Genomic DNA, 19,828 nt, shown 5'->3' on the forward strand with positions numbered 1-19,828 from the left:
CGTGTGGTCCTCCATTGGTCCAAATTTCACATCTTTTCTAACTTATAACAAACCAGTCGCGTTACATCTTCTTCTTCTTCTTCATACGTATTCAACATATTGATGAAACGTGCTCTGTAGCACTTTGTCAATTTGTGCTGCTGTAGAAACATGGCTGATGGATGGCGACTTCCATGTAAGAGGACCCGCGGTGTACGTAGATATAAATGGCTCAATTTAAGGTAGTATAAACATAACGGTTCATTATGTAAGGTCTTTATACACCACTGAAAACATAGTTATGTATATTATATTGCATTTCTGTCAATAGATCCTCCTAAATATTACACACTGAACCTTTAATGCTTACACTTTTACTGACTCTTCAAACCCTTTCACAGTTTCATCTTCATTGATCTCACATCTCACATGTTACATTTATATTTTACATTCAGCACCGGCAGTTTTTAGCATAAGAAGGCACACTTCCATTTTCCTCAGGAAATTCAGCCTTTTCTGGTTGGTTATTTTGTTTTTATCTTTCCATATCTCTCCCTTGACTCTGCCTTTAATGCATTCCAGCGCATTCATACAGGCAGTGCAATATTTTCAGGTTTCAAAGAATGCGTTCAATGTCAACATATCAAATTTAAGGTTCAGGCTTTTATAGCCACATTCCACAACACTGCAGGACGAAACAAGAATTGTGTGACTGAAGAATAACGCTTGCATTCAGCAGCACAGCATAAGACCAAATTCAGCTCCACTGGAACTCCTCAGAGCAAAACACTCCCCACAAAAACTGAAAGAGAAATGTAAAATACCGTTTCAGAGCTGTTCTGTGGAGCCTTTGCTTTGATCGACAAGGAAAGCCTGTTTAAAAAATAACCACCAACATCCAGGCTGTCTTTCAATTCTCCTCTCTCCTGCCTTCTCTCCCATCTGGGTCGGTCTCTCTGTTCTACACTAACCTAGGAAGGAAGTTGGGACGAATGTGTTTGTCTGCCAATTTAACAGCAATTCATAACAGGCTAGCGAAGGCTCCATCTGTTGAGTTGGTGCATTGATTGGCTCTGCATAAATCTGTATCTCATCCCATTTTTCATCCTCCCATCCAATCATCCGTCTATCTATTTAGACCTGCATGCATTGATTTGTTCATATTTGTTTTGTCAACTGGGCAGATACCATGTCCCTAATCCAATCAAAGTTGCTGTACAAACAAAATCAATGTTGGAGGGACTGCACTACGATTTCAGACATTTCAGATTTAGATATCTGACTCCAATCTTTTGGCAAAATTAAAATTTACATTGACTGCAACTCTACCTCCATGTGATGTTTTAATAAAGACAACTACCAGCAGTCATAGTGACAGATGCTACGTTAATCCCTACACACTGCAACGGTGTGAAGAGAAAAAAAAAAGTGAGGCAACACTTTGCAACCGGTTAGCTTGCGGCTAGCACTTCCACAGGGATCGTTATCAAACCCGCCGCTCCTCGGGTAACAGAAAAGGGGTGTGGAAACTATTTTATCTTGTGTAAGCGACGAATTCCTGGTGAGGAACAATGACAGACAACACGATGTCTCTTGTGAGACACAGGGACTTATTTGAAGCTGCAACAAGATTAATTGATGGATACGTTTAAAATCTTTGAAATATTTGTTCTAGGTTTTTACCAAATGCAGTGCATGGCAAATACATTTTCTGAAGTTTCCCCAACAATTACCTTCTATTTTTAACTTTACTTTTTTATTCTTATGTTCACAAACAGACGCACAGTACAGATAAATAGAAACATGCTCTGAGAGCCACTGTGGCTGACTGCATGTTTCCAGCTTGCTAACATGTTACCCATTAACTTGCCAGCTACAGTAGTTCACCAACTAGACCCTAGTCCTTCCTGCGTCACCAAGCCTTCAATTTTATGAAGATGAAGAAATAAATTTTGCTGTGCCACATTCTGATGTGACAAGGCCTTCAAGATGTTGGACATAACAAACAGTGAAAATGGTTCTGCGTATTTGTCCTTGTAATTTCTATTAACCTTTAGCACTGATCAATGCTATTTTTCACTTTTTCTACCCCCTTGAGACTTTTTTTCATTTCAAAACCCTTGTAGTTTTTGTCTGTACATCCACGGTTACAGTGCACACATTAACAGCTAATGAAATGTGACTTTATTGTGCAGACTCACCAGTGTAAACAACTTTATGCTAAAAACAAAAGCAGAATAAGGCCTCAGAGCTTCAGGCCATAGCCCACAGCTAAATCACTGACTCCAGAACAATACACTGTCAATATTTTGTAACAGTACTAAGACACCAAATGTCTTATCAATACTGACACACACCTCTATAAATTCATACAGATACTGTATAGCTGACTCAAGCCTGTAAACAAAGGGTGAAGTGAGGTGAATGAAGAAGAAGCCAAACAGTTTAAAGTTTGTTTAAATTGTAATCTCGTGTTTCTGTGTTGATTCAGCAAGAAGCACTAATGAACAAAGTGGTATCCATCACTTTGAATACCTAGGACTCCCTGCCAGTCAGTTAGAACAAGGCAAAACATCTTCAAGTATCTTCATCCAAGTTCATTTGCCCTTCATTTCAACCTTCTTTGGATAACTATAACCTGGATGACCTCTGTGTTGATTGTTCATGTATTTATTAAAGCTAAATGTGTCAAAATGTTTTAATTTTTCTAGTATTTTTATAACAAAATTCCTCTCTTTCCTCGCCCTGCGAAACATAAATATATTGTTTTTATTTTTGATGAAGCATCTTGAACGCAGGGGTGGTTACATAAATGTATGGATGTATTAAGGAGAACTGGATACCACATTAAAAGATAACGCCTCATTCAGACGAATGCAAGGTGCTCATTCACACAACTCACTTCTATATCAAAAATCCTCCGCGGACTTTCTCACTCTTCCACATTCTTGGGCCCATATAGCATGCGCACACAAATGCTTTCAGGGCTAGAGTGCATCATCAAGTTGCAACTACACCAAAATCGCTTCACAGCCCAACTCCGTTCCTGGGGTCTTTATAAAAATGCTAGTGGTTACATAGCAGAGCAATGTCATTATTCATTTAGCTCTTTTCAGCAATGCTGGTTACTACTATTATTGTTATCCACAGAGTTCCTCTACTGCTTTTACGTTATATACAGTATATATAACACTTTTGAGACTGTCCTCACCAGAAAACAACAATATAGGTCGTTTGTGCAGCACGTTATTATGATACATATATACCTTTGCTGTGGCAGCGACCACTAGTGGCCGTACAATGGTGGCAAAGTCGGGTAACGTATTATAAATAGGCAGACAGTGGGTGGTTGGAAGGGTCAAACCCTGGACCTTCACCGAGGAGAACGGCATTTAAATCCCATGTGAAACCAAGTAAATGTTGAGTTTTAACTTAAATAGCATTACTGACTTCTGTCACGTGACTATGTAATTTACTTACTTTACTCCAAACCATGACGTTTTCCTAAACCTAACCAAACTGCAGCCATTTTACAACGTTAACGTGTTCAGAATTATGTGACGCTAGTTACTTATGTGATAACGCTCATCTGTGTCGTTTAGGAAGGAATGGAGAAACGACCTATGTTGTCGTTTAAGTTGTAGGCATGTGTCCAAAATTACATAAATATGGCTAAAAATGTACCAAACAAACTTTTGGTAGCTAAAAAGTGTTGATTTCATTAAAGAACTGTCAGATATTTGCTATTTAAAACAGTAAATGTAAAAACTTGCTGTCATTATATTGTGCTGTAGCGCATTTGTTGCAGGTTATTACTTTAAAAGGTGATCAAGCAGTTGAATTCTGGGATATTTCTCCATCACTCTCACCCCACCAGGCTTTTTTTTCTCCACCTAACGCCCTACTCCTCTAATTATCCATCTCTCTCACCCTTTCGCCACCTCCATCTGTCCATTACTCACACACACGCAACCACACAAACAAATGAGACATGGGGCTGAGGGGGTTAATATGAGTGTGTGATGTCACATGAACAGCCTCACAGGATGAGGGGGCAGGTGATTTATCGAGGGCCTCAGCGCCGCCACAATAAGCTAGCTGTCAATACAATCACCGCTTCTGCCAGCAAAGACAGACAACCGCTAAGCTATTCATGGCTCTATCTCTTTCCATTGCTCCATTCGGCTGGCTAGACAGATACACACACACAGACTTGCATCCATCCATCTGCTTTTGATTGCTCTATTCAGCCAGCTGGTCAGACAGTCCCGCAATGATAAACGACAGGAGGAATCCAAGTTCTCACATTCTACCTCTTCTCCCTCTTGCCACAAGTTGCCCTTCTCACCCTGTTTCCCCACAAGTTTCTTCTTCTCAAACCATCCCTCTTTCTCTCACACATTTCCAAACACACACACACACACATACACACACCAGTTTTAACCACTGATAACAAGAAACGCACGCCACCTTGCAAACATGAACATGCTGTGGATTTTGCATCCATGCCGGCTGCTAACACACACAACAGGCTTTAATAGTATAATGATAAAGGACTGCTCTTCCCTGCCAATTGTATGTAGTCTGACAATCACTATGGTGATGCAGCATAACACAAACAAATCGTGTTTCCACCAAAAAGACAGCAGCTGCACCACATAATAACTGATTTACTGCGCAAGTGTTTGCCAGTTAAGGAATGCAAGTTGTCATCCAGTTATTTTTATCAGAATTATGATGTTTAAGCAACAGAAATGGCAAATTTCCAAATCAAGAACGTGTGGTCCGTTCAGCCTCACTGCAGAATACTAGAATATCACCTGTGTAAGTATTGAGGATGCATACGCACAAAAAACATGTACATGACATTTTCCCCACATTAACTCGTATAAAAACTGTAGGAATGTCACCTAATGCAGATTTCAGATCTGTGTACACTGGTCATGAGTCTGTTTTGTTGAGAGTAAAGCCATGGATGATATGAGAAAAGCAAGACAAGAGATGGAATCACCATAATAAATCCTTGTTAATTTAGGATGTTAAGCAATTTAATTGATATGGTAACATTTCCCTAGTCTACACAGCAATCTGTGAAATGCCCAGACGTGTGTCCTGTAAATAAACTTTAGTGTGATTAAATTACTTTAGTGTGATCAATGTTATCTGTTATCTACATTTCTTTATTTACTTAAGAGGAATCATTTTAATTCCCTGTTTTTTTGTTCTTTAATTTCTTTTTTTTTCTTTTTATTGTGAAGCACTTTTAAAAATCTGTTTGAGCACTACAAACTCATTCGTTACCTTTCTGATGTTTAATGATGGTGATTGAGACGTTATTGGTACAGGTATTTGTGATGAATTAATGATAGGGTTGCTATAAATCCAGTCGTGCATAATTACAGCTGTTGTGGCCTTGCTGAAAAGCCTTGCTGCACAGTGAAATTGCGCTTCATCTTTGTTGTTCATTTCACTGAAAGACTGGTGGAGCAGGCGTAAGTATTGATGGGGAATTCCCCGGGACTAGGCTGAAGATAGTGGGGGGAGAAAGTGGGCAAGTAGGGGTGACTCTACTTCAAGGAATAGGAAATGCCATTACCAACTTTAGCTAGCCAACAGACACATCCACTCTCATAGTACAACTGTACAAAACCCATATACATTTCTTTTGATTTTTTTTTATTTCAAATCCATGCCGCAACTGAGTTTATTTTATTTATTTATAACAATAATGTGTATTGTTTGACAGTGTTTTACTAAACCTGGTTCTGTATACTTTAAACATCTGGCAGATAATATTTCTAACTAACCAAGTGACTGTGATTCCTTAGTTGCCAAATACTTCCCACAATTACAATGAACCTGTTTTTTAACCTTCTACCATAACATAAAATCAGTTCCTGACCAACATTAGCTGAAATGAAATGACAATAACTCCCAAAGTTTAATACATTTTTCAAAACCATTTCTATTTTTGTTGTAGATGGGTTTCTTGAAAAGTGACATTTTACGTTGAGGAAGTTCCTTTATTTCGGGATAACACTTTTACAATGTGGATTTTGATGATAGTTGTTACAAATTATGCAATTCACTTAAGCATCCCAGCAATTTTTTTAATTACATTAATTATAATGACAAAAACAGTATACAATATGTTGACATAGAAAAACCTTTTGCTGATTGGCCCATAGGGATTCCTGGGCAATGACAATTTCATTGGCACCTTCTTTTTTTTAATGACAATTACAAAAGTTTGATTCACATTTGCTTTCAAGCTAGATAAAAACCTTTCTTCCCTTTGTTTCATCTCTCTCTCCACACACACACACTTTTAAGCATTGCTCGTTCATTCAAAGCGGGTCCCCCAGGACCTGTCAGGGGCGTATTAGGCGGTGAGAGGTAGACTGCCATGGGTGACAGAACAAAAATCATGCGCCACAGTTTAACGGATGGCTGGATGGCGTTTTCCTTTGAACCCCCCCAATCCCACTATGTTACCGTGAGCTACCCTAACCCTCCAAACCAAGCATGACGAGCTCTGTCGCGAGCGGGCTCTGTCTCCCAACAACAGCAACAGACTAGACTAATCAATCCACAGGCAGAGAGCCAGAGGCTAAAGAGACTATCCAAGACAGTGGGAGAGAGTGAAAAAGAAAGAGAGAGAGAGGGTGAGGGGTGAGAGCAGGACAAGTAGCAAAAAAAAATGGAAAAACCAAGAGAGGACAAAAATAGAACTTGATTCAGGTAGACAGAAAGGTAGAAAAAGAAAGGAGAGAAAGCTGATGCAAGAGTGAGACAGAGAGAGGGGAAAAGGAGGAGAGGGAGAGAGGGTGATGGGGGGGGGGGGACAGAGAGGGAGATTACGTCCGTCCTTGTCCAAAGAGGATAATGAGGTGAGTGGCGCTGAGCCGACCCAGTGTGGCAAATCCCAGTGCGCACCTGGTGCCTGGGAAGCATCGTACAGGACAAGCACACACACAGCCTGACACACATTTGTATGACCACACTTGTGAGGACTATCCTTTCCTGACGCTGGCAGTGTTCCGCAGGCTCAACACAATATGATAATAATACTCAAGAGGTCAGGGGTCAGCTACACAGCATTCCTGGAAGTGGGAAGAGTTCAATGACTTATGCAATGACTCGTTGACCATATAACACTAGCTTAGGGGCTGCCATTTTGAAAGTGTATCATGCTCAGTGTCAGAAGAGGAAGAAGTAGTCAGATCCTTTACTCAAGTACATGTAACAATGCCACACTGTACAAATACAGATTTACACGTAAAAATCCTGATTTCAAACTAGTAATGAGTGTAGTAGTACAAAAAGAGTTTAAAAGTTTTGTTCTTTTATTAAATCCTTGTGCATGTGAAATTTGTTAACGCTAAGTACCAACTTGTCCCTAATCACAACCATTTATGCATAACAATGAGGGGTTTTTTCCACCCCATCAGGTATGTGATTTGTGGGTTCACTAAAAGTGACACTGACAAGCGTATCAACTTTATGAAAAGTTGAACATGTTTCAACAAAAAGCACTCGATAAGGGTGCCCTTAGTTCCTTGTATTCCTGGGAAAATCCCTGGATACATTCTTTCTACTCTGAGTGTGTCACACAAACGATCAGCAGCTGGTAGGGCAGGATCTGACTTTCAAAGCTCTATTGTGTCATCATCTGACTCTGTTCGTGTTCTCTTTGTGCCTTTTTTGGAGCCAGGTTTTGTAAAGTTTATGTAATGTTACTTAGACTAACCTCCAAGAGAGAAAAACAGACAGGCGAGAACAGGAACAGGTGAGCCTAACATAGTGCCCCCTGGGTAATGCAGTTTATGTAGGGCCATTATGAATCAGCCAGAGAACCTGATGTGGAGAGAGCAGAAAATAGTACCAGCAGCTCGTGAGAAGTGCCGGTACTATTTTACAATAAAAAGTCACGGTACACCAAAGGGTAAACTTTAGAAGTGCCGGAACCACTTCAAGCTCTGGTTTTGAGTGAAATGCCTCAAGAGCTATTGGATGAATTGCCATGAAATTTGGTACACACAGTCACCCCTCAGGATGAATTTTCATACCTTTGGGGACTTTTCATCTTGCTCCAACATCAGGTCTGAATTCTTATTTGTACAATACTTTGGTTTATGACATTCCCATCAGTCTCAGCTGTATTTTGTGTTAAGCCCTAATTAGCACATTAAAGCATGCTAACAATAAAGATGATGAACATGGTAAACATTATACCTAATGAACATCAGCATGTTAGCATTGTCACTGTGAGCATACACCACCACTGTGCCTCACTGTTGACTCTGGTTGAGTCCTAAAAGCTTTTTTTCTTGAAATAAAAAAAGAAAAACTCTAGTAAGAAGATTTGATTTTTCTTAAATGTCTAAATCAAAAGGTTATATCTGTTGAAATTCTTTCTACATACCAACAGCAATTAATAAATCAAATGCCAGAAAAACCAGATTAAAAAGAGAGAAATTGATCAGAAAAGCAAAGTTGGCTAACTTATTGGCTGGTTAGCAACTAGTTATGTATCCTGGAATAGAACATAGTGGGCTCACTGTTAAAAGGTGAATTTGATTGCCTTTAGTAAGAAACCATTGAAATGATTCCTGACTAGTGTTGAAATTATTTGTCAACAAATCGAGTAGTCGGTGGACAGCAATTTAATTGACAACAATTCTGATAATTGCTGGTTGATTATCAAGCTCAAATGCTAAACATTTGCTAATTCCAGCTTATCAAATATCAAGATGTACTGCTTTTTTGTTGTTTTATATTGGGTGGATGGGTATTTCACACATTTTCCTTACATTTTACAGCCTAAATGGTTAATTGCTTTATCAAAAAAGAATCTACAGGTAAATCAATAATTAAAATCTTCTATAGCTGCCTAATGTGAATCTTGATGCGCAGCAATGTAACCTAGCTGAGATGTATTCGCTCTTCCTGGTATAGATTGCAGTCAGAATTCCCACTGTTCAGTATGTCAACCTGTTGACCTCAGTTACGGCATCAACAGTGACTAATGTGGTAGACTCACCCTTTGGCGCTTGATTATCATGCAATATTGTGGATGTTTTTGTCAGAGCATGCTCACTTCCTCTGTTCCTCTGAAATCTATTCATAACTAATATTTGTTATGCACAAATAAAATACAGCCAGCAAAAAATGAACAAAAAAAATAAATTTCCCCCAAAGTTTTAATAGGAAGAGTGACTTCAATTGAGCTTTTATCCACCTGTGTAACAACAGCTGAAAAGTCACATTATTTAATGGGTTGATAGCAAGCATAACTGCCAGTTGACGACCAATGGGACATTTTACACACACACAAACAAAAAACAGATATATGCACATATAAATGTATTGCAGGTCACACAAACACAAAGTTCATTAGCACATGCACAGGCTTTGAATGTCCCTTTATTCCAGACACATCGCAATTTCAGGACCGGTCTAAACACACTCTCTCTCTCTCACACACATACAAACACTCACACTCAATGGCTGGCCCCACCCTCTTCCTTCCCTTTTATCGCAAGACGCTTGATCCATCATCCAACATCACTCCTGGATGTTATCATAGGAGCGTGAAAAGGATCTTACATCTCTCAGTCCCGCGCAGATGACCTGCACGCTAATAAGCCTCACCTAAAACGACTGGGCTCAGCTGGCGCTGTAGTGTTGCCAGAACCTCCACCGATCTGTGTCACATTTACACTGACAGCCCAAGGGAGAGGGCTACAAAAAGATGGGAAGTATGGGTTGTTTGTTTACTGGTCACGGTTGGCTCATGACCAAGGGGCTACTGACGGAGAGCCTCAGCTGGCCCGACGACTAAGCACACAAGCCAGGATGAACCGATTGGCTGGCTGGCTTACTGGCTGGTCGGTACCTAATGGAAAATCACTATGATATTGCTATGATACTACAGTGGGGGCTTTAAGTGAGTTTACAGTAAACTTATTTGTCTTTTGCTGTGCAGAAGTCCAGGACTTGGAAATTACATGTCAATTACTCCCATCAAAACTCAACAGCAGAAAACATTATATTCAACACACCAACAAGCTTATTGGACCACAATACACAACCAATTTAATATCAAAAAACAACAGACAAAAGTTCACACTGTACCCAATACATTTTTAATACTATATATCTTTTTAAACTTACAATGTGAGCTACATATTTTCAGTTCCTCTATGTAACCGCCCCACAAATTCAGCTATTTAACTGAAATACAATGAATTTTTACATTAGTCTGCACCATTTGTTTCTTTAACATCCATGTTCCTGATTTCAACAACTTTTGGATACTTTCAGGTAATAACTTACTTTTTACATGATTTGTACTATTATGAAATCTACCATGTCTCTGAATTTGAAAGCCTTTATTTCAAAACCCCCCTCCAGTCAAAAATGTGTTTTGCCTCTTGTTCCTTCACAGTGATGTGTGAGCCTCACTGGGCAGAATGATGTACGTGCAGAGTCCGTTTCTCTGTGCTCACCTTAAATCTCAGTTTAACACCTGGATGTACCTGCAGGATTTATGACATCACAACTGCTTTGATGTCATAAATAATAAACAGTCCAATAAGCAACTTCCACCCCTGTGATGTGGAAACTGAAGCCTCCAGTGACCACACACAGTATGGACATAATAGTGAAGTAGAAGACATCTTGTGTTCTGTAATTAAACACTGACAGACTAGATTTTTAATGAGGAGATGTAGTTTTAAGAAGACATTTAACTTTTTTGTGGAAACCCAATACAAATGATTATTCAAACCTTATTTTGAAAAGTTTTTATTTGGACATTTTTATATTAAAACGTGTCTACACTTGGATACTTCAACTTTATACATAATTTGAGCTGCTTTAAAATCTACATTACCTCTTTAATTTAAGAACATTTAATTTAACAAACAAGGGCCTCTTCTGAAACAAGAATTGGATTTATCTTTGTTTCGTATGCGTTTCTAAATATTTTCACCCGGTAAGTATAAATAAACAATATAACTGGAGGGTATTTTAATCTTAATTTAAGAAACTCTTAATTGTGTACAGTATATTGCAATACTGACATAGTTCATGTTGTTTGAAGCACAGTTTTTCTGTTATCGCTCCCAAGAACTGATTTCCTAAATTGTTATATATTTGATTTTATCTTTTCCTATTGTAATCCAGGTTTATGGTAATCTTATGATATAGATCTTTTCTACTGAGTGTTATGAGATGGTTTAAACATTGGGATAGAGGATTACAGCTCTGATATTTAATAGTGACTGTATAGGGAGTTTCAAACACTTAATGATATTTTTATTATCCTATAGTAAAACTGCAGTTTCTCTGCAATAATCCTGCTGGGACTTGTACTGTGTCTATGTCTCATTTTTGCAGATTGGTTTATAGTTACCTCAGTGTACTTTCTACTATTTCTGTCTCATACTGTGTGGCATCAATATGCCTTAAGGGAATGACAGTATTAGTATAGTGCTCAATAGTGGATTTATCGTAGCCTTATGGTTCTTTAATGTATTTTCATCTGCTTGATATATAGGTCTATTTTATACCAGAGGGAGTTAGAGTAAACCTGTGCAGGTCTATAATGAATTTATGTGATCAAGCATCCTTTGTGCTATTGCTATGTCCTTAGGGATCACGATAATATTCCCACTGGGCCTTGCTGTGCTGTGTATATTTATCATAAGCTGCTGTAGTAGCTTATTTTAATTGGCTGTCAGTCCAGATCTGAGATTTAGAAAATAAATTCTATTCAGAAATCACGCTGCTCATAATGATTCCAGGATATGGAAACTGTCTTAGGAAGGAAAATTTGCTCTATTGTTGAAGAGTTTATTAATTCCAGTTCAACCTTTATCTATAAAAAGGGAGCAGACTCGGTGAGCTGTCATTACCTCGTGTAAAGGGTAAACAAAACAAGAGATTAAAAAAGGGGGGTTAGACGCTGAAGGTGTGGGCGAGACAGGACACGCACAACGCACACTTACGCGCGCGCGCGCACACACACACGCACACACTCAGCTGGGTCTGGATGTCCTCAGTTGCTAAGGCTGCCCAAGATGTCCCCAATGAATTGATTTGGGATGACATGAAATAAACATGTGTTGCCACTAAACCGATCCAGATTCAATGTACAGCATTAACAGATGACTTGCAATAATCCTTAGCAAACACGCACATGCGCGCACACGGACGCACGCGCTAAATGCTGAGGAATGTCATATCTCTTGCCTGTCTTCCGTAACACCGCCGTGCTCGCCTGTTGTCATAGAGTTTATTCCTAAACACCATGAGGATAATTAAGCAGCAGCAATTCACCAAACTCTGCGCAGGACGAAATCTTCCACATTCCTGTGCCCTGTCCAAATTCAGCTGACAGTCGCGTGCAGCTGCTCTCATGACAGGCACGTCAGCTGGACTTGAGTTTGACTAAAATAAACTGCGCCCAAACCGCAGGAAAGCGCAGCGGATGAAATGACTTAAAGTGTGTTGTGCGCATTCTGCCTCTCAACAATCACACCAGCCTGCTTTCCAGGGTCTTACCTGAAAACATGCCATCCTAGCCGCTTCCCATCTCAGCTGCCTTTAATCCCACCGAGCCGAGCCGAGCCGAGCCAAGCCGCTCTGCAGCCCGGCACAGCCAAACAGGTGATTGCCGGAGGTGTTCTCCAAATTCCCCAAACCGTGCGTAACCGACCTTCTGCTTGTCCAGGTAAACGCGCAATCAAAGCTAATGTTCTGTGCGTGTGTTAGTGCGTGTCTGGGTGTTAAAGTCGGACACGGAGGGCTACAGTGTAGAAGTGTGTGTCAGAGTACTCCTGCCGTTTCTCCGCACGCTGTCAGTCAGATATAGTCCCGGTGATGTCCCGGCGTTTGAGAGCCTCCCGGTGCCGCTTACAGAGCGACAGAAACTCCTCCTCCTCCTCAGGCGGCGGCGCTCTCACAGTCTGGCGTGGTCCAGAGGATAACGGTCTCTCTCTTGCTCGCTCTCTCTCTCTCTCTCTCCCTCTCTCTCTCCAGCCTACCACATACTGACCCCGCATTCACATTTTCTTTCAGTAAAAGTTCTGTCAGTTACAATGCTGCTTCCCCAACCCCAACCCCAAATTTAGTTTTTATGGTGCATCAAACTGCCTCACACTTATTATCACACAAACCAGGGGCCAGTGCCTGGAAGATATCCTGACTTTTAGACCCTATGGACAAGCTCCAAAAACACTGGATCCTACAAATCCCATTAAGGAACTCAATAGCCTCTTTCATTGGAACCTCTTTCAATGTTAAATGCCATCCCTTTTCAAACTACATCCCCCCAGTATGTAACACTGGCTTGCTGCCGAAAAAAATTAAGTCTCAAACCAACCCAAGCGACATTACAATGACATTTTCGCGATCTTGACAAAGCTCCTACAGTATGTGACGAGTTAACTGAACTTTGTGTGTAACATTGGTGGAGTCCCCTTTTAGGTAGCTGTCAACTGCGGTGGGAAAAAAGTATAACCTAATATTTCCCTCGTATCAGAAGTTTTCTTCATTTAACTTCTTCTTAACATCTTTCTAACTTCAGTAAGAATATTTTCTACAAGTGGAAAACAGTGAGAAGCAGTAAAAGCAGAGAACATAGGCCAGGGTGTCTGCTCTACAGTGAGAAACCAGGAACAGTAAATGCTTCATCAATCAGACTTATGGGCTTCTTTTAGACAGGACTTGAAATAACTTGAAATAAAAACAAATTCCAAACGCAGCCCCTCGGCTTGACTGATGAAGCATTAACTTTAATGAAAAATTTAATATTTTCCAGTTTCCCCCTATCCCTTTTGGTTAGTTGAATGCTTAGGTGGTTGTTTGTTGGCTTGGTGTCATGATGGACAGTGTTCATTTCTTGCATTTCCAAAATATAGCTGACTACATTATCTAAAGTGTTGTAGTTTGTAAATAATCATCTTCACACAGCTAGAGGCTTTAATAAATCAGCCATAGTTAGCTTTAGTTTCTTGTGAGAGTGGGTGTACATGTTCTCAAAAGTTGAATGTCTCATTTTAAAATCAAGCCCTTCATTTGATTGGAAGTGGGGAACAAATTGCAATTGCAAATTACCAAATGTAGGCTGTTATTTATTTTCACAAGCCAACCCCCCCCCCTTTCTAATTTCCTGATTTATGTTTTCACTGTTGTCTATTGACTTTTAACCACATAGCACTCCCTCTGTGAGAAGCCCTGCAGCTCTCAGCGCTCTGAAACATTCATCAAACCCAACACTTGTAGCCCTGGAAAATTCTACAAAACGGAGTTTGATTTTGGAATATCCAAATGAGATGAAACTTAAATGAGGGACGATTATCGAGTGTGAGGATCTGCACTGGGGTGACTTGATCTCTGCTCTGCTCTGCCAAGTGTATTTTTCTTCTCATGAATAGAATATCAGCTCATTTCCTGGGTCATCTGCTGCTCGGGTAATTGGCTAAAGGGCTGAGAGCACACTGAACACATCCAGCCTTCACATCCAGGAAAAGGGCGAAAAAAAGAAAGCACAGTTTGAGTGTCACTTAAAAGGCATTTTAGGCTTTTTTTTTGCTATTGCTGTTATAGGGTTATTTTATGCTGTAATACAGTTAAGGTGCAAAAACATTAGAGTTCAAACACATAACGGGCATCAGACAGTTTTCCAACTGGACAGCTTCCAGCCTGCCTGAGAGGAACCATTGTATCCATCAAAATTAAAACACAGGTTGCATATAGTTGCTTATAGTCTTCTCCAGGTGCGTCAGACTTTTGACAGGGCTGTGACAATTCTGTCATAATCTAATTAAAGTATTTTAATGATAATGAGACAGGTTTCTTTCTGCATATTACAAGGCAGCCGCCACAGTCAAATTTTGTCCCTGCCTCGAGCTCTCCACAAGCGTTGCACTGTGGATTTCTGTCATTTGTAACTGCAACTGAATTACTTTGACAACGGTCCATTGCCTTTAGTCTTAATGTATCAAAATGACTGATGGCTTTCAGATTTTTCCGTCATTGTTTAAAAACTTCTGGCGATGATTCATAGTCGGTTAACAAGCGCTTTACCACATGCTTTATCCACCAAATTTTCACTTTCTTGCCTTCAACAGGGTGGTGTCTGAGGTTGTTTCCAGTTACTTTATTAACAGTCGAACTGATCAGTCATGTGACTAATACAGTACATCTATGGCATTATATTTGCATCTATGGAAATTGAACTAAATCTCCCAAGAATCAAAGAAAAAACATTTTGTTGGGTCTGAAAAAAATTACTTGAAACCAAAAAATTACCTTAAAAGCAAAGCTTACAATAAATTCTACAACTTTTGTTTCACATCTCGGATTTCTGGTTTACTGTCCCTGTTTCAAGCTTTGCTTTTTGTTAATTATTTTTATTCAGTCTCAATTTTAATCCTGCACATGAAATCAGCCTTACTGTTCACTCACATACAGCAGTTTCAGAGCTAGATTAAGTTGGGGTGACTTATTCTGAGGCAGTCACAGGAAACAATGCAGCATCTAATCCAGCGTTACGTTTTGTATTTTGGTGTAATTACTAAAAAATAACTCACTGCGGTGTGCAGTTCAGGGAGCTGCTCAACGTGGGTTGAATCAAATGTCAGTTGATTAAACATGAACCGAAAATGAACCAAAATGACTTCTTATATTTTTCTGCATTTAGCCCACGATGAAAAACCTGCTGCAATGTATTCTGGTTCTGAATGTGTATCATTTATGCCACTACCTACACAAAGTAAGTTTACACATACGTGAGGGGCCACAATATATTTTTAGTATGATTCAATAAAATTCAGCTAACAGGTCAAATTGCAATGGTATCCTCATTTCTTTATATGCTGGTGTTTTTCTAGGCTGCAATGTTCAAAATATTTGCGAATGTGCTGGTTGGCTTCCGGCACCAGATGGTGCCTTTTAAGTAAGTCTAGCAAGTTTTGAAGCAGTAGTAATTGAAGACGAGCAATTGATTATTTCAGTTTGTAGAAGCAGAGAAAGCACGACAGTGAATTAGAGAAAACAAACACTCGTTTTGTTGTTGTTGTAAAGTCGAGAAATAAAATCATTGCTATAGTTGTATGCCACATCCCATCTGTAGCTATGGCACAAACAACTTCTTCATGTTCAAAAATTTAACTTTATTTTGTTTTCAACATGTGCTTTTGTTTACGACTGTTACGTTCAACATCAAAGACCAAAGACCAATGCTGTAAGTTCACTGCTCAGTTAGTCATGGATAGACTTTCACTTTTATAGTGGCTTTGTAAGTCCAACTTCCTGAAATGCACACTGCAGTGAGGGACAGTGATCATTCATCATGCAAACAAAATCTGTCAGGTGTGCGTTTGAAGTATGTGTTTAAATGCATGTTTTTAAAGGAGCCTTGTCGAAGGAGAATTTCTGTCACCTTTTTTTTGGGACAGACAATAAAGCTATCTATCTATCTATCTATCTATCTATCTATCTATCTATCTATCTATCTATCTATCAGATTTCCACTGGATAATATTTCTTTGAGAACAATAGCTAACTTAATTTCAGGATGGATGTATTAAGGTCAACAGCAAACTGACTTTCGGTTGTCCATAAATATTAAAATATGATAGATATTTGAGTGTACTGCATTTTGAAAACTTTGGTTATAAGCATCAATACTTTGCTGCTTTGTACTAAAAAAATTGACATTAAACCATTTACTCACTGAAGATGAAAGATTATATTTACTGTTGAAAGGTTAGTTCTGATATCATATGTTTTATATTTATGGTCATTTATATTTCTCTTGGATACGGGGTAAACATTGTATTTTGGAAAAAGTATTTTAATGACAATGCTCCTTTTTATTATGAGTATTTATGTTATTTCATTTTTGTCCACTTGCACTGAAGCTCACACCTTGTTGTGTGCGTGTTCTCGACATTAACCATCATAGCTGTCAGGCATCAAGCTCAGGCAAAGGCACTGTGTCTTTGTTAGCAATGACACTGAAATAACGACAAAAAAAGTGAAGTTACATTATTACTAACATATCAAGGAAAGCTTTTGTATTTTTTACAGTTACTCTTTGCCAAATATTACGTTAAGTTATTGGACTTTTGGGGTTATGCTGTTAAACAGCTGCTCCAGAGTATAAATCTTGTGCTGCCAAGTGTGTAGTTAATCATTATTTTAAATTGCACTGCAAGACTCTTGATAATTAAAACAGTAAGGCAGTCTCATTTACTCTTTTCATTTGGCAGTATTAACAAAAGGAAGTAAAAAGGGACCATTAGGAAAAAATCACTACTTGTATTATTTTATCAGTTTTCTTTGATTTTAATTTAGAATTAAAGAAGGAGGAAGGGTTGTTACTGTGCACATCACAATATCTTTCTTTTGAAAATAACGCTTTCAAAATCCCTCTGATTCCCAAAATTTAAACCTCAAGTCTTCCTCCTGCATTCAGTTCCATCTTGATTCACAAGCAGTTATCAGGTGTTCTCATTTTGCAGTGATTTGCCATCTGCATGCCACTAAAAACTAAACTGAAGACTGAAGAATGTGCAGTTCTTCACTATGATGAATGTGAGCAATGTGTGCAAATAATAACCCAAGATTTGTGGAACTGTGAGTAAAGTAACGCATTGAGTTAGAGGGCTTAACATTAATGTAACATGCAGTGTCCATGAGTTGGGATTAGAGTCAGTGCCAGTAGATTGTTGATGAGGCCAGCTGCAGTCAAGAAGAAACTGTTCTTGTGGTGTGAGGTTGTAGGTCTTGATGGACTGCAGACTCCTGTGTTTCAAAAAGTTTCTGTCCAGCGTGGGAGGGGATCCATAATCTTTCCTGCTCGCCTCAGTGTCCTGGAGGCATACAGGTCCTTTAACCCAAACCAAGACCTCTAACCAGAAAACATCTGTTACCTAAACCTTAATCTCTCTAAACAGATATGAATGCAGAACCTGGTTTACTTTACACCATGTTATGCGTGCTAAACTTGTATACTGATTGACCCACCTGCCCACTTTATAGAATCTGTTTTCCTCTTTTTAATTACAAAATCACTTTCGCTGACGATTCTCTGCAACTGCATTCTCCCAATTGGTTGTATTTACAGTAAGTGGGAGAAAGCGGAGCCCACAGAAAAGTACGATTTATCTACTAGTCATTCATTGACTTAAACCAGTCGGCAGGTGACAGGTCGTATTTAATGCTGCATTCACATGCTCCTCGTATAGTCCCATTTCCAGAGTTGGGAAGTTGTTCTTTCAACTTCAGTATGTTCAGGAGCTTTAGGTCATAATGTGGAAACAACATGGATGTTTTTGTATGGCGTCTCGGTGATGGGTTGTTATGTATGTGATTTTGTTTTCCAAGTATGATGACAGTTTGAATCTTAGTGATTTTGCACCCGAAGGCTACATTAAAAAGCACAAAAATATTGCTTTGTCTGACTTGTCATTAGGGTTAATGCTAATAAATAACTAATCTAGGTCAATCTATATGGACAGCGACTAACGGTTACTGCCTAATACCAGATTACAAATTACATGTGAGCACAAAATGTATATGTTAATTAATAACAAGCATTTACTTTCGCTGCCATGTTTCTGCATAATATGACGTCAGCTCAGCAAGCTGTGTAGCATTTTCACCGACTTTCCCAGTTGTTACTACTACTAGAACTAATTTGTCTGATTATTCCGACACCACATGAACGCAGCGTATCTGTAGCTGTTAGCTAACCGAGTTAACCAAGTTATCGACTTCAGTTAACCTAACATTAACGTCAACCTACCCAACTAAGTAGGCTGTTAGCTTGGTGAAGGAACGTGTGGTTCTAAATATATAATTTCTCAAAAATATAGAGTTAAGAACACTGCTTAGGGGATATGGAGGCGGATTATTGTTTCCATGTAGTGATGCATTTTACTCTGGCAACAGTTACTCCTGCCTACCATTAATATTGGCTACTCTACTAAAATAGGATATTATTACTACTTATTTAATTCTAAATTCATCCAACAACTCAAAGCGTTAATGACTCATCACTATGTCATTATTTTGGACATGTGGTCAGGAAAGTAGACTGGCTGGATTTACTAAAATAGTCATTTCTCAGCTACAGCAGACATTTTTTATTAATGACTCTCAGATCTGTATAAGAACACACATAGTGTCTTTATTTTTCCTGAAAACTGTATTTTATGCATATCGTTGTCCCACTTTCACTGATGACGTTCAAGGGCAGTGTTTTCATATAAACTGTGTTTTATGTAGTACTCATGCAGTTTTACACACAACACACACACACACACAACACTAACGTTAACAAAGATGGTGTTATATTCACACATGCACTCTCACACAAAAAACTCTAAAAATAAAACTATGTAGTTTAATTCAGAGATCATTTATTTCTTCGGAAATGTCAGACCTGCAAAGGAGCACAGTAATACTGATTCTGCCTGTCCTATTCAAGGAGAGCAAGTTCCTTTACAGTTTAGATGAGATACTGTAGCCTATGAGTTGAATCTTTACACTGGCACTGAAATTCTTTGTATTGTCAATTACCTTGATAAAATAGCTGAAATTCTATAGGGAGGTTCCTGTTTCTTTTCTACAGGAACGAACAAGCTCATTCCCAACCATAATCTTCTCCTCCTTGCTGTGAAAGCATCTATTTGGATGGAGTCACCAAAAGTGGAGAAACGGCTGTGCCACAGGCTCTGCGCTGTCTGTTCGAGGTGTATATTCTGTTTCATGTAGATTACCCCAAACAGATGAAACACACTCTCATTTATTAAAAATTATTTGTTCAAAC

General features: G+C 39.1%; 1 protein-coding gene across 11 annotated transcripts in view; it reads right to left on the reverse strand.

Moving 5' to 3' along the window:
* The window catches only part of dmd (dystrophin), a 343,068-nt gene that overhangs the window by 285,211 nt on the left and 38,029 nt on the right, over nucleotides 1-19,828 (reverse strand). Inside the window, exon 1 of one of the 11 annotated variants that reach the window (XM_038716235.1) lies at nucleotides 12,550-12,890. The exons of the other annotated variants lie outside the window; for them this stretch is intronic. Within the exon in view, the coding sequence (XP_038572163.1) occupies nucleotides 12,550-12,559 (10 nt within the window). The 5' untranslated portion in view covers nucleotides 12,560-12,890. Of the gene's footprint in view, nucleotides 1-12,549; nucleotides 12,891-19,828 lie in introns of those variants that run through there. 11 annotated transcript variants of the gene reach the window in all.

Source organism: Micropterus salmoides, unplaced genomic scaffold, assembly GCF_014851395.1.
Source record: "Micropterus salmoides isolate LMB-PRFRI ecotype aquatic unplaced genomic scaffold, ASM1485139v1 Ms_hic_scaffold_1, whole genome shotgun sequence".
Lineage (NCBI taxonomy): Eukaryota > Metazoa > Chordata > Actinopteri > Centrarchiformes > Centrarchidae > Micropterus > Micropterus salmoides.